General features: G+C 40.9%; 1 protein-coding gene across 4 annotated transcripts in view; it reads left to right on the top strand.

Annotated features, from left to right (window-relative positions):
* The first annotated feature begins 14,968 nt into the window (after positions 1-14,968).
* Positions 14,969-15,547, top strand: part of UHRF2 (ubiquitin like with PHD and ring finger domains 2) — an 82,323-nt gene continuing 81,744 nt past the window's right edge. For 2 of the 4 annotated variants that reach the window (XM_066180848.1, XM_066180846.1), the window contains exon 1: positions 14,970-15,514. In XM_066180848.1, the coding sequence (XP_066036945.1) occupies positions 15,362-15,514 (153 nt within the window). In that variant the 5' untranslated portion in view covers positions 14,970-15,361. Of the gene's footprint in view, positions 15,515-15,547 lie in introns of all 4 variants that reach the window. The other 2 variants (XM_066180847.1, XM_066180849.1) reach the window with 2 other exon arrangements.

Below are 15,547 nucleotides of genomic sequence, written 5' to 3'. Positions count from 1 at the left end.
ATCTCTGGTATTGTGGTGAGTTCTCCTTACTTTTTCACTTGATAGTTGTTCAGCTGCATCTTTTTCTGACTTGGTGATTATATCTCACATTACAACTACTTAAGACATTCTTTGTCAAGGAACAAAGTCAAGTGTTTTTACTGAAGATTGATCCCTGATCAAGTTCAGATGAGTAAAAATTATAGGAAAAAAAACTACTATGTGCTAGATTGTTTGCAATAAAGATATAAATTAATTTTCCTTTCAATTAACATTTTCTCCAAGCTTAGAAAGGAGTGGTGATTTCTATATACTCCTTGAGCTATAATGTAAAATTTTCTGGATTGCAGATCTTTGCCTGCTGTAAGCATTAGAAGTCATCATTTCCATTGCTTTTTAGTTTACTCTGGTAAGTGAACAAATCATAGAAAAATCATCCAAAAATGAAGTGTAAGAATCTTTTAAAAGAATCTTAAGAAATCTTTAATGAGAATTTGAAAACTTTTTAAATTCAGTTAAAATATCACACACTTAACATCAAAACCATTAGGATTAAACTGTATTTAAAACAGAAAGCAAAGAATGAATTGAATGTCTTCCAACCTTATTCATTATTATATATTATATTTCCCTTTCCATTATATAAACTGAAAAAAACCCCAGAGCTTGGTGCTCCCAGTGTAATTAAACGAGTATTTAGAAAGTGTAGCTCCACACCCTAATCTTAAGAAATTCTTACATTTCAGGGAAAATTGGTTCTCCACAACAAAGACAAAAAGTGAAGGACTTAGCATTTAATAGTGCAAACAGGTTTTGGACAAAATCACAACACCCAACATCCTGCAATCAAAAAGACAGAAACTCCTTAGTGATTAGTTAATAGTAATTTCTCACGGCTGTGTGTCTTCTTAGAGCCCACTGGATGGCTCCCTTACCACTGTCAGGGTTTGTATTTCCTTGAGCATTCATTGTATTCCCAGGTTGCAACTGTCTTTGGTGAGTTCCACTGCCTCAGGAAGCTGCTCACAGTAAATGAAAAAGCATCTCCACTTACAGTCTGTGGGTTTGCAGGTGCAAGGTGTCCTCCCAAAACATCGAACATGTACCTGTAGAAAGAAGAGTGGCTGCTAATATGTGACCGTAAAAGATGGTTGAAATATTATAAACAATGGCTTAAAAAACCAGAACAAACCAACCCAACCCAAAAAAACACCCCCAAACCCAGAAAATACACTAGAAAAAAATTAAAATAAATAAATAAACAAATAGAAAATGAAAACAAAACCAAAACTAGATTGGATTCTTTCATCGTCTTACAATGTACCCCAGAAAGAGGCAGACACAGTCATCCTAACACTGAGTAATCCATCCTCCTCAGAAATCTTGTAAAGGCAACAGAACAAAAAAACCTAAGAATCAGAAGAGTGTTGAAAATGTTCAGCTAAGAATCAGAAGAGTGTTGAAAATATTCAGATTGGGAGAGTCAAGGAGAACAAAAAGGAGAGATGTCAGAGTACACTCTGGTTTCTGCAGCAGTTTGAGTTTACAATTGAGGATTTACATTACTTTTATCAGCAAGTTGATCTTAGAACAAATGGTCCTTTCTTTAATTAGATCTAGATATGTGCAAGATGTGATCTGTCAGAGACCTGATTACACTGAATTTTTCTGATGTAACAGTTTCAGAGCAGATGGTAACATTTGCAACTGTATGATCTCCACATGTTAACACATGGCAGGGCCTTCAGTTATTAAAGATAAAACATAACTCAAGTCTACATCTTGTGTTGAAAAGCTAAAGCCCTATTTATTTCCCTGTTTTGCCATTTGGTCACACTTCTAGCAATATTCCTAGAGTGATTTTATCACTGTCGTGGGTTTTGTAAAGAGCATGTTATTCTATTCCATCTGGGCGGAGCAGAATTGCTTATCTTTGCCCAAATGGGTCAGTGTTGCTTATCAGATGGTGGAGTGCTACTTATCTCTCCATTGTATCACTACTCCCATGGAAATATCTTCTGCTAATGGACCATTAAGAGCTCATCAATGACATGACACATTACATTGTACTACTGTAAGATGCTCCACACAGGGAGGAGGAGCCAAACCATCTTAACTTAGATAAAAAGGAGCCACAGTACCACTAGTTTTCCAGTTTTCCACCGGATCCCTGGAGGAAGACCGGATCCATCTCACCATTACTGGACCCTTTTTCTTCAACGGGACCATCTCTACTCCAACAGAACCACATCTGCCACTCCAGGAGAGCTTACTTTGGACTGCTTCCAACACCCTGACCAACAGGGTGTCAGGTTGTATTTCTGACTCTGTCAGGGTTTTCTAGGATTTTTTGTTTATTTGCTTGCTTATTCTTCTGTACTACAACATCTGTATTTTTTTATATCCCTAGTAAAGAACTTCTATACCTATTCCCAAAATCTTTGCCTGACAGCCTTTTAATTGCAAATTTATAAGAATTTGGAAAAGGGGGGAGGGGCTTACATTTCAAGAGAGACTCCAACCCTCCCTGGCAGATACCTGCCTATCTAAACCAAGACAATCACAAAGCCTATTATGTGGAAAAAACCACCAATGTGAAGGATAAGATTTCTGAATGTTTTAAAATAAAATTCTACAGATGTTTGAGATTTCTAGTCTATATCCCATAGAGCAGTATGAAATTACTTAATTCTTCCTTTTTTTGCTCTCTGCTAATCCCCTTAAATACAGATAACTAAAAAACATTTTAAGATAAAGACATCATGAAAACAATGGTGATAATTCTGTCACCAGTCACAGATACATTCTCTTAAGAAATCACCTTAATCCCTTACTCATATAAAATTCCACTGATGTCCAAGAATGTTTTTACTCAGTATTGTAAGGTCATATGGCCTTTACTCTATTTTTCAGTCTTAACTGTTTTCTTAAATTATAGTTTCTATCTGATATGTAGAACATGTCATTCATTCTGTGTATGTTGAACATAACAGATATGTAAGTGTGTGGCTATATAAATACCTCCTCCCCCACCCCAGAAATTAAGGTGCACTGCCATGGTATACAGAAGGCTGATAGTTTTATACCACACTGGACACATAGACACTCAGAATGCCATCACAGCAAACCAAAATCACAATCACTTATACCAAGTCAATTAGGCAGCTGGGAGAACTGACTTACACTACCTTTAGGAAGTGATACCTTACTGTATGTATAAAATACCTTAGACAAATATGTTAAAGAAAATTCCAAGCTATTTATGGCAAACTGAGTAACTGGTTATCCAGAACTATCTACTTTGAGCTGCTGCTATTAGTTGTAAAACAGAATTTAAGACTTCCTTTAGTGTTTCCGTCCTATATCAAAGATCAAGACAGACACAAATTGTACATATTGATTTTAAATAGCCCCCTAGTCATCACATTGTCAGTTTTGAATGTACTTCTTGGGTATCTAATTTTGGCACATGATGTGCAATTAGCTTCAATGTTTCGCTCACAGGTCTACAATTGACACCAGAAGTTTTAGGTATAGAATAGTGCTGAGATTACTCCCACTCACCCTACCCATCATTGTAAAAGTCTAGCTGTTTAACCAGAAAATTTTGTGCTGTTCAGTGATTCCCATAAACTGTTGGCACAACAAAGCCCTCTTTCTTGAAAGGCTATTCTCTATCCTGTCCCTAGGATAACCTGGGACAAGAATGTTCTGAATTTTCTGTGCAATGAGGAGCAAATGTGAACCATTTAGAAATGTCTTGCTCATTGCTGTTTTGAGTTGCACATAGTTCATGAATCACTTGTCTGATGGATATTTAGGCACAGAAATATTTCTAAAAAGATAAATCCTGTTGCCACCAGAAAGTACTAGATGAAATTATAATATAACTTTCAAGGGATAAAATCGTAATCTCCTTTACAACTTAATAAAATATAAATGTTTAGATAAGCAGTATTTGTAGCTACAGCAAAGAAAGACCCAGCCCAGAACTTGGCAAGATACACAAAGAAAAATAAGTACTTCAGAAGGCATGTCAGCCAGAAGCGGAAGAAAAAGTTAAAAAAGTGTAACCCCCACTTCCAATGAGCAAAGTTGTAAACACAGATGAGTACAAAGCTCAACAAACTGAAATGCTCAACTAATTTTTTGCCTCAGTCCTCTCTGGCAATCTCTCTTCACACACATTGAGTGAATGGATCACAAGGGAGGGAATGGGGAAGAAAACTCTCTCCAACTGTAAGAGAATATCAGGTGCTTGTGACCACCTGAGGAACCTGAATATACATAGGTCTCTGGGACCAGATGAGATGCATCCCAGACACCTGAAAAAACTGGCTGATGTAGCAGCCAAAATACTATTTGTGATACTTGAACAGTCATGGCAGTCAAGTCCCAGGTGACTGGAAAAAAGGAGACATTGCACCCATTTTTAAAAGGGTACAAAGGAGGACACTGGGAAGTGTCTGCCTGTCATCATCAGCTCTGTGCCTGGGAAGGACATGAAATAGATCCTCCTAGAAACTGTGCTAAGGCGCATGGAGGACAAGGAGGTGGTTTGAGAAAATCAGCACTGCTTCAACAGGGACAAGCCTTGACAGAATGATGTATAGGTCCCTTACGATGAAGTGCCTCCATCAGTGGAAAAGGAAGAGCTACGGATGAGATGTGTTTGAACTTCTGTAAGGTCTTTTACATGGTGCCGCTACAACAGCCTTCCCTCTAAAGTGGAAATAAATGGTTTGATGGAAGGATGTTCATTTCATAAGGAACTGACTGGGGGATCTCATTCAGAGAATAGTGATCAATGTCCAAATGGACATCAGTGACAAGTGGTGTCCCTCAGGGGTCCTTACTGGGATCACTACTGTTTCATATCTTTATCTCTGACATAGAGGAAGGAATTGAGGGCAGCCTCAGCAAGTTTGTTGACAACACCAAGCTGAGTGGTACAGTTGACAAACCTGAGAGAGGATGCCATACAGAAAGACTTTGATAGACTTGAGAAATGGACCCACAAAAACATCATGATACTCAACAAGTTCAAACGCAAAGGTCATGTATCTGGGTTGGGGAAGCCTCCAGTACCAACACAGGCTGGATTGGATGAAGGGAGTGAGAACAGCCCTGCTGAGGACTTGCAGATGCTGATAGATGAGAGTCTGGACATGACCCAGCAATGAGCACTTGCAGCTCAGAAAGCCAAATGTGTCCTGGGCTGCATCCAAAGCAGTGTGGGCAGCAGGGTCAGGGAGGGGATTCTGCCACTCTGCTCTGGTGTGACCCCACCTGCAGTGCTACATCCAGCTCTGGGGTCCCAGCACAGGAAGGTCATGGTACTGTTGGAGCAAATCCCAGAGGAGGCCACCAAGATGACCAGAGGGCTGGAGCATTTGTCTCATGAAGATAGGCTGCAAGAGTTAGTGTTGTTCAACCTTGGGAAGCGAAGGCTCCAGGGAGACATTATTGGGGCCTTAAATATTTAAAGGGGGCCTATAAGAAAACTGGGCACAAATTTTACAGCACAGCCCGTAGCAATAGGGCAAGAGGCAATGGTTTAAAGGAGGGTAGATTCAGACTGGATATATAGAAGAAAATTTTCATGATGAAGATGGTGAGACACTGGAACAGGTTGCCCAGAGAAGTTGTAGATGCCCCATCCTTGGAAGTGTTTAAGACCAGGCTGGACGAGGCCTTGAGCAACCTGGTTTAGTGGAAGGTGTTCCTGCCCATTACAAAGGGAAGAGCTAGATTAAAATGGCCTTTAAATGTTCCTTCAAATTATTCTATGGTTTTATGAATCTACAAAATCAAATAAGAATAGGTATAGTGTAATTTCAATTGACCTTATATTACACATATTTGCAATACCTAGTCATTTTTAGTATGCATCACCTTGATTTTGATTATTGTTTATTTTCTCATACTTAGCAATATACTGCAGTGACAATTGGATTATGAATGACATTCTAGCTCCTTTGCTTGTATTTTCTGGAGCTTATGATGTTGAGAAGAAAAACAAATTCTGTCCTTGGTACACAGTTTCAGCTTTGAAAATCTTTTCTCTCAGACATTTAATTAATAATCAGATCACTATATAAGAAAACATACACCCTTATAAATTAATACATTTTCAGCAGATCAAACTTCATATATTATGCAAATAAAAGTCCTAAAATTTGGCATGCATGTGTTCCTTAATTGATGACTAATTGCTTCAGCCTTCATAAGTAAATATTTTTGTAATTAAGATATAATTGCTGGAAATATTTTTCCTATTTGTCCCTTCCATATTTTCAAGCAAATATTGAAAACCTTGTTTGAGAAGTACCAACTTTATTCTTGTTTTTTTATGGGGTCAAGCAGGTAGAGGGTTTTTTTACTAATTGTCAGAGGTCAACATATGTACTAAAACAATTGCAAACCCAGAACCTTTCCTTCCTAGGTTAACAGACACAAAAGAAGCAATTGTCTTTAATTAGACAGTAACATGAGGTTAGCATTTCAGTTTGGAAAAGCAGCAAAGGACGATGTTCTACAGTAAAGGATGGATCTGCTATGGATGAAAAGCTAGATCAGGCTGGAAGATGGCTCTGCTGAGCTAGCATTTCAGGGAGAATTAGCTGGCATTGTTGAGCTAGTGAAAGACCTAGAAATAGACTGCTGTAACCCATACTAATACTTATAAATTATGGAGACATGTCATTACACCTAGCTTTATACCTGAAACAAGTGTCCTGATGTGCTATTTCTAGTCTTTGCACTTGCAGATTTTGATGTACTAGGATGTATTATGGTTATATTAATCTGGGAATAAGCTTTAGGAATGATGAGCTAGTCTTAGTGCTGTTTTACTGGGAGCTGTTTTAAGAATTAGGGTTAATACTGTTCTTTTTGCTGACGAGACACTGCTGCCCTACAGTCATACTTAGTCCACAAGAAATTGCTGTTTTTGGCTAAACGTGATGCCATTGTATCGAGTTTGGACAAGAACTGGAACTGGAAATTACTTCAGTTGGTGAGGTAAGGTTACAGAATCATTTAGGTTGGAAAGGACCTCTAAAATTATCAAGTCCAACTGTTAACCTAGCACTGCCATGTTCACCACTAAACCATGTCCCTAATAGTCACATCCATGCATTTCCAATATCCAATCTAAGCCTCCCCTGGTGTAATCTGAGGCTATTTTCTTTTATCCTGTCACTTATTACCTGGGAGAAGAAAGTGATCCCCACCTGACTACCACCTCCTTTGCTAAATATGAGACTGTTTGAGCCTCATTTGTTTTATCAAAAAACATCTCCTCTTGTTTTCTCTCAAATTCCTATGGATTGTCCCATGCCAGCAAGTCCCACTGTATCTTTTCTCTTGTGATTATGGTAGAACAACTCTTACTGTTCTTCATATTAATGAAATTTGAGAATCATTTAGCATTGATACTACCCATCAAACAGCAGAGATACATGAAGAAACAATGTGAACTTCTGAATCAGTTCTGGAAGAGGCCTATTAGAATGATGTAGTCTCCTTACTTTTTTTACTTTTTTTCACAGAAAAAATGGTATGCAAATATTATAAAAACAGATAGTTTGAAAGTAAATTTAAGGCTTATTTTACTTCTCTGAGCTTTAAATACACCACTCCATGAACAAGTACAATGTAAACTGGCAGCACGTGCTTCAGGTTGTACAGTCCTCAGCACAGGGACTCTTCTCACTGTAAATAAAAATAACTTTTAGTTAATAACCAAGGTAAAAAACACTCACTGCTCTGTTGCCTTAAACTCTTAGGCTGCTTAGTGTAAACTTCTCATTCCAGCTGTCACAGAGCCCACACTTGTGCTAACAACTTTTGCTTCAACCCTTCTAGCAGAAGAAACATTGCTACAGATATCATTTTTAATGGGGCAGAGTTGTTAGCAGTTCTGTTCCCATTATAATCAAATAGAAATATTTGTTATGAACTCTTACTGTCACAACTTTTCTGTCTTCCATAACTCTCCTGACAGGATGAAAAGCCCAGTAAACTCTACATATAGGATACTGTGCTTATGCATTCTGCCTCATCTGTAACAATTATACTTCATTTGCTTTTGTTCTTTTCGTCAAGTTTAAATTAGGCTAATGAAGTCAGCCATCTTGGTTTTTTCTCTTCTTTCCATGCTGAAACAGTCACATTGACTTCATGGGAGTTAAGTGACACATTTCTGCTAAGCTCAGTAGAAGGACAATTTCAGTTTCCTTCTTCTCTTCCTCATTCCCAGAAGACCCACCAACACATCTGATAGTAGTGAAACATCCACGCAGGTCATTACATTGCCTGCAAATCATTACAAGGCTGTCCAGAAAAATAAGTTCTTAAAAAAATTTCCTTTCTTTTCCTTTTCGGCTGACTGCTCCCCTTTCATAACTCCTTCTTAAAATTGTGGCGCATATTTCCCTTTTCCAGTGGCTTCTTTCTGCTTTCTTTTCTCGGTATGATGCTTCCATTCTTCCACCTCCTCCTCACATGTCCTGCACATTTTTTTCTTTGTCAAGCTAATTGCTTGCTTCCTCTGCTATCATCATTACTTTATCCACGTTAAGGTCATTACAGAGGTCTCCTACTGGCAAAAATAAAATTTGCAAAACAATCTACAGTGTTTTAAAGAATTCAGGCAGCATTTCAAATACCAGTACAAACATAATCTCAAATGACCAATTATCTTTATTTTCATGCTAAAGCAACCTACCCATGGAAAACTATTAAAATTACTACATATGCAAAGGTCCCATTCTAATAGTTCCCACTTTTCATCCCATAATTTTAAACTATTTTTGACTATTTTACCTCAAAAAACAAAAACGTATCATGGTTTTCTTTTGAACTTTTGAACATCATAAAAGAACTCAACTTTAAAACAAAATCATGCTTATCGTTGTGTCATTCTCAATTTATTTAAGATTAATTTTATTTTTCATTCTTGTTCTATAATTTTTTTCTAAGAAAACTAGCTTTGTCTTACAAAATACCATGTCAGTTTTTTCTTTGTATACAATCTATGCTTTTTTGTCACTAATTTCTTGAGTTTGCCTCCAACATTAGATCTTTCCACTTTGCTCACTTCTTCCATGTTTTCCTTTCTTATTCTTGACTCCTTTCCTTTCTGTACTAAGTCTAATAACTTTTGCACTACTGTCACCCCCATCCCCATACATACTGTGCTCCTCAGTCAGTTTGCCCTTTAGCATTACCTAATTTCCTCATTAGCACAACCCTTGCACAAAGAGGACATTATTGCTTTCTAAGTAATTTGGGGGGTTTTTTTCTTCCTGTATCCCTCTGGGTTATATTCTGCAAAGTGTAAAATGGGATGAGATATGCTGATGCCATGTATTGAGGAGGAAAACCATCAACTATGTTGCGGAGGGGAGGAACTGAAATGTGTGAGCATTAGTTTCCACCTTTCCATTACATATAACATTGGGGCAGGGATGGGTAAAGAGGATATATATCAAAATAAAAAGCATATGAGAGGTGGGGAGAATTTTAGTCCTATTGTGGGCCAGACTTGGGTCAGACTCACTCCCAGCCAGTGAAACAGTCACCCTTCAATTAATCAGTTGAAGCAGAGGGTCTGCCAGTCTTTTACATGTGTCTCTTTTAACACTTCAGATTTGTTGACCTGCAAATGATCTTTGGTTCCTACCAAGTGAATCCTGAAGGAAGTTTTGGAAATGACAGTGCTGACTTATAATTCTAATGGAGGGGATATGTATATTGAATACCTTTCTACTATGGAAGAAAAGAGAATGGTATTAGAAAAGGTCAAACAAGTGCCATTAGGCAGCAGTCTAAAAGAGGCTTCTGCCCTGCCTCTGCCCTAAATCCTTGCATTATTTATAGGCAGGAAGGGTTAACTAGAAATGTAATTGTTGTGATATTGGAGGATTTTTGGACAATGAGTAAAGCTGACTGGGGGAAAATATCAAGACATCTCCAGCAGATACCCTAGTTCCAGTAAAACCAGGGAATTAAACAAGAGATATCTGATTTGTAGAGGGGTCCCATGTTTAGTAATAACTATCTGTAAGGGACAGCTACACAAAGTTAAAGTACCAGTTGCTGGGACAATAGAAAGAAGAGCTTTGCAGCCATTCCTACAACTAATAAAGTGCAGAAATGGAGATACTAAACTGCTTAATTAGTTTCTATATATGCCAGAATATCCTCTCTCCTTGTTAGGATGAGATTTATTAATGCAAGTTAAATGCTCAAATAACTTTTTTTTGAAAACTCTGTATAGCTATACAATCCACAAGAAAAGTCACGGAAGGTTTGAACCTGTTTACTAATGACTCAGACCTCAGAAGAACCTGAGAATGACATCCAAGAAGCAATATTTAATGGGGTAAACCCTCTTGTATGAGATTCAAAGAAACCAGCTAAAGCAAACACCATGACTCCACTTAAAAGTAGAACTCAAACCAGAAGCAGACCTGGAGACAATAAAACAATGCCCAATCAAACTGGCAGCACGTGAAGGTTTTGAGCCCTTTACAGAATCAGAGAATGGGTCAGGTTAGAAGGAACTACAGTGGGACATCTGGTCCAACCTCCCTGCTCCAGTAAACTACCCTAAAGCACATGGCACAGGAGTGTGTCCAGATGGTTCTTGAATATTGCAAGTGAGGAAGACTCCAAAATCTCTCTTGGCAATCTTCTCTAGTGAGTGGTCAATCACACAGTATCGAGATCTTCCTCATATTTAGATGGAACTTTCTGTGCATCTGTTCCTGCACATTATCTCTTGTCCTATTCCTTGGCATCACTGAGAAGAGCCTGGCTCCATTTTCTTGGCACCTCCCCTTCAAGATATTTAGAGACATTGATGATGTCTCCTCTCTGTTGTCTCTTTTCCGGGCTAAATATACCCAGTTCTTTCAACCCTTCATCATAAAAGCGTTGCTCCAGTCCCTTAATCATCTTAGTTACCCTCCACTGGACCTGCTCCAGGAGCCCCATGTCATTCCTCTACTGAGGAGCTCAGAACCAGACACCGCACTCCAGATGCAGCTTTGTCAGGGCTTAGTAGAGGAGCAGGATCAACCTGCTGGGAATGCTCCTCCTAATGCACGCCAGGATAGCACTGGCCTTCTTGGCCACAAGGGCACACTGATGGCTCATGGACAGCTTGTTGTGCTGACAGATGAAAAACCATTTGCACCTAGTGGGTTAATACAAGTGGCTTATTTTTCACATTGGCTCAAAACCCCTGTCACTTGGAAGCAATTGGTTGAGTATTGTAATAATTGGTGGCTGAAGTTTACTTTAGCAGTTTGGTGCTCCCAGGCCAGGGAAAATGAGACATGAAACCTAAACCTAGCTCTTCAAATCAGTAAGCTCATGACTGTAAATTAATAATTCCCCTGAAGGGGACCAGGGAATCATCCTCAGCTGAGGCCCTGGTTACATTATTCCTGGGGAATGAACATATAATTTTTAAAATTTGTATAGGAGCACCTTATTTGGTACTGAATACATGCAGAGGAAAACTTAGCTTGGAACAAGAAAGTGTTGTAGGTGTGAGAGGAAGGAAAGAGAACAGGCCTTTCTTTCTACAACTGTTACCATTTAAATTGAGAAAACAGTGGGGGACACAACAATTTCTGCATAAGCCCCATCCCCTTGCTGAGAAGAGATTTACTGGGAAAACTGAATAATCAAATAACTTTACTGAACAAGGAAATACAAATTCAAATACCTGAATAAAAGCCAGTGAGATAAAGATTTTTTTGTTACAGGAATCCAATGAGGTAGAAGAAATACCAGAGGAGGCAGAGAATGCTGTAAGCCCATTGGAATGGGCAAATGAGATGCCTGGATGATCAAAGCTGGAGAGTTGTTTGATTTTGAGTGGGAGAATCCAAACCCTGAGTGGAAGGTTCAGCTAACATGGACTCAGCTATCCCACGGTTTCAAAACAGCCCCCCTACATCTGGCAATCAGCTGGCAAAAGAAAGTGGAAAGCTGGAAAAAGAAAAACTGAACAGAATTTTACTACAATGTATAGATGATATTCTGCCAGCAACCAAAACTGAAGGAAGTGCCTTGGTGCTATTGTAAGTCTGTTAAATTTCTTACACAATCTGGATACAGGGTGTCAAAGAAAATGGCACAAACTGGGAAAAAAAGCAAAGCAGTAATATAACTAGGGTTTTTTTACGTTGCAAGGAAAAAGTGGCCAAAAACCTTGGGAAGCAGCCAAAATGAAGTAATTTGTCAGACTCTGGAGCCAAGAAGTGTACAAGATCTATTAACCTTCTTAGCAGGACACTAAAATACCAAGTTGCCTTACTGGAGCAGGACAATGTTGAACCTAAGACTGGACCTTAATAGTGATCCTATCCAGGACTTGGAACTGGAATTATACACTGGTGGGAGCAGCATGGTATGAAATGGAAGATGGGCAGCTGGGTATGCAAAGGTAACCTTGATCCAGGTAATAGAAGTCCAGGCTTTACTTAAGAACAAATTAGCACAAAAAACAGAACTAATGGCTTTACACTTAGTGCTGACAAAGGGTAAACATATGGACTAATTTAAAATATAGTTTTGGAATAATACATGCCCATGGAGCCATACGAAAGTAAAGGGGATTGTTACAGGCACAAGGGTCTCCTCTGAAGCATAGAAAAGAAATTAGTTAATTACTACATAGTGTGGAATAGTCAAAAGGAGTGGCTATAATGCATTTGTGAAGCCCATCAACCAGTTTGGAAACTCTCCAGTTAAAACAGGGAATCAATTAGCTAACAAAACAGCCAAAGAGGTAGCTGAAAAATACCTAGCAAAAAGTTGTAAGTCCTAGAATAAAAACCAAATTATAGTGATCAGGATGGGCAGCCAGCTCCATCATTAAAAGTTATGGAAAATCCCAGCAGCTGATTGGTAACCTCTTGTGGGCAGGTAATTGTACCTCCACAATTAAAGTATAAGATAATGGAACTGAAACTTCAGGAAACACTTTGGGAAATAGAGAAATAGAAAGGAAAAGTGTAACTGCACTCAAGTATATGCTTGCATCAGTAGGAATCCTGAGGTAGAGCAGCTCATGCCTGTGGCCCAGGCTTTAAGGCTGGGATGTGTTTGTAGAAATTATTCTCCCTTTCTAAATGATGCCTGGTCTCACCTAACAAACAGCGTGACTTGGAGAGATATAGACTGTCAGCAGGACATCATAAAATCCTTAGGACCCAAATGGAATATAGACCACACACTTACCATTAAGAGAATCAAGAGCATAGTGGACACTAGGAGTACTAACATTATGTCCCTTGTGGAAGGAGTTACCATTGGGAACCCAGCTATGGGGGAGAAGTTAAACATGATGAAACTTGGAAACATCACAGTACACAGACTATAGTGAGACGGACTTGAGATTCTATCTTTACTCTTCAATTATCTGCCCTTAGGAATAGACTAGCCATACACAATTTGACTCTACAAATGGAAACTTTAGCAAATGCAACTCACTTCTGATTTGCTAAAATAAATGAACAGTTGCAAACCACAGCTAAAACGGCTATACAAAACAGATTGGCTTTAGATCTGTTGCTGTTACATGAAGTATGTGTTTGCTTGAATTTAAACAACAATATTTGTGTTCACATTCCAAATGTGACTGTTTAACTGTGATAAGATAGAGAGGATAATATTGCTGCATCTAGAAGAGAATTAAGGGCAGGATTAGAAAGTAACTGGTTGAGTAATGTATTTAAAGGACTTGGATTTGCTCTGACTTGTTGGTGGGCCTTGCTTTTGCAAGGTATAATTGTGACCATTTTAATAATTGTGATTATGATACTTGCTTTAAGCTGCTGAAAAAACATGATTTCTCACGCAACACAAGGAACTTATATGATGTTAGCAAAAAAGCAAGGTGGGGCTTATGAAGGCTTGAAGGGAAGACAAACTTCACAAGTCTCAAAGGGTGGGAAAGTTGCCAGATGAAAAATCATTTGTACCTGGTGGGTTAATACAATGCTTATACTTCAAAAACCATTGACCTATGGAACCATACAATACTTACTCTCTAGGAAGAAGAACTGGAAAGCAACCAGCCAGTTGTGCCAACTTTTTACCAGTTCACCAGGGGGTCAGATATGACTTCAGGGTCAGTGACCACCAGGGGCCACCAAAGAAACCCCCAGGACAGAAGAACAGAAGTGTAAAGTGGAGGGATCATATATTAATGATTGTAGGGAAACGATATTCATATGAATGTTTATTCGGGGAAAATCAATGAATCTTATGCAAAACGGGAACTTTTACTGTACTCGGCTTGCACAATATTTCAGAGGATAGAAACCTCTGGGCATCTGGCTGAATAAGGAATGCCTGTTCCTTAATGCTACAATGGTATTAAGGAGTTTTTATTTTTACCAGTTTTTGGTAAAAACTGTTCAGCAGAATCCCCAGATCCTTCTCAAAGATACTTAAAGGAAGCTTGCTTTCTCTAGTCTCGCCCGGTACTTCCATCCACCGCCAGGATTAATCTGTATCTTTGGGGTACTTCCATCCACCGCCAGGATTAATCTGTATCTTTAGGGTACTTCCATCCACCGCCAGGATTAATCTGTATCTTTGGGGTACGATTACACGTAGCTTTATCAAGGCTTTACGTTCTCGGAAGCGCCCCGGGGCGCGGCCCGGCCGGCCAGCCCGGGCACAGGGCCCTCACAGCGCCCACAGCCGCGCGCGCCGCCGCGAAGACGCCGACGGCCGCTTCCCCGGCGCGCGCCAACCCCTCCCCCCGCATGCCGCGCGCCGGCCGGGCACAGCGCGCGGGGCGGAGCGGGCGGGGCCGCGCGCCGGCCGGAGCGCGCGGCAGGAGGGGGCGTGGTGGTGCCGCGCGCCTGCCTCGCTCCCCCCGCCCCGCCGTGTTGTCTGCACGGCCGCCGCCGGGCGTTCTCGCGAGATCGGCGTTGGCGCCGTGACCTCCATGTGTGCGCGGCGGCGCTCCCCGGTAAACAGTGCCCGGGCCGGGCGATGGCTCCCGGCTCATCGCAGTAGCCGCCGGCCCGCCGGGACCCGCCACGATTCACGCTGTCTCGGCGGGATCGGGGAGCGCCGTGGGATCTGCTCGGCTCCTCTTCCCTCTCCCGCACCCTGCCGAGCGGGACGGGCGGCCCGGATTGCGGCGGTAGGGTCGCGCCCGTTCCTCGGGGTTTGAAATTCCTGCCCCGTCGGGCCGAACAAAGAGTGGGGTAGCCTCCGGACCCCTCCCCTGCGCCTCTCACGCCGCGGGCGCTCACCCGCGGAGCGGACCCCGTTCCCACCCCCTGCCCGGGTCTCCCCTCCTTTGCCCGCGGCTGGCCGAGCGGGCGGGAGGGCGCGCACCATGTGGATCCAGGTCCGCACCATCGACGGCACGGAGACCCAGACCATCGACGACCTGAGCCGCCTCACCAAGATCGAGTGCCTGCGGGAGAAGATCGAGGAGACCTTCCGCGTGAGCCCCGACCGCCAGCGGCTCTTCTACCGGGGCAAGCAGGTGAGGCGGGAACTCCCCATACAGGCGGACCCC

This window comes from Chamaea fasciata, unplaced genomic scaffold (assembly GCF_029207755.1).
Source record: "Chamaea fasciata isolate MVZ Bird 193981 ecotype frontalis unplaced genomic scaffold, bChaFas1.0.hap1 SCAF_4, whole genome shotgun sequence".
NCBI classification, from domain to species: Eukaryota; Metazoa; Chordata; class Aves; order Passeriformes; family Sylviidae; genus Chamaea; species Chamaea fasciata.
This window is presented reverse-complemented; position numbering and strand designations above follow the sequence as displayed.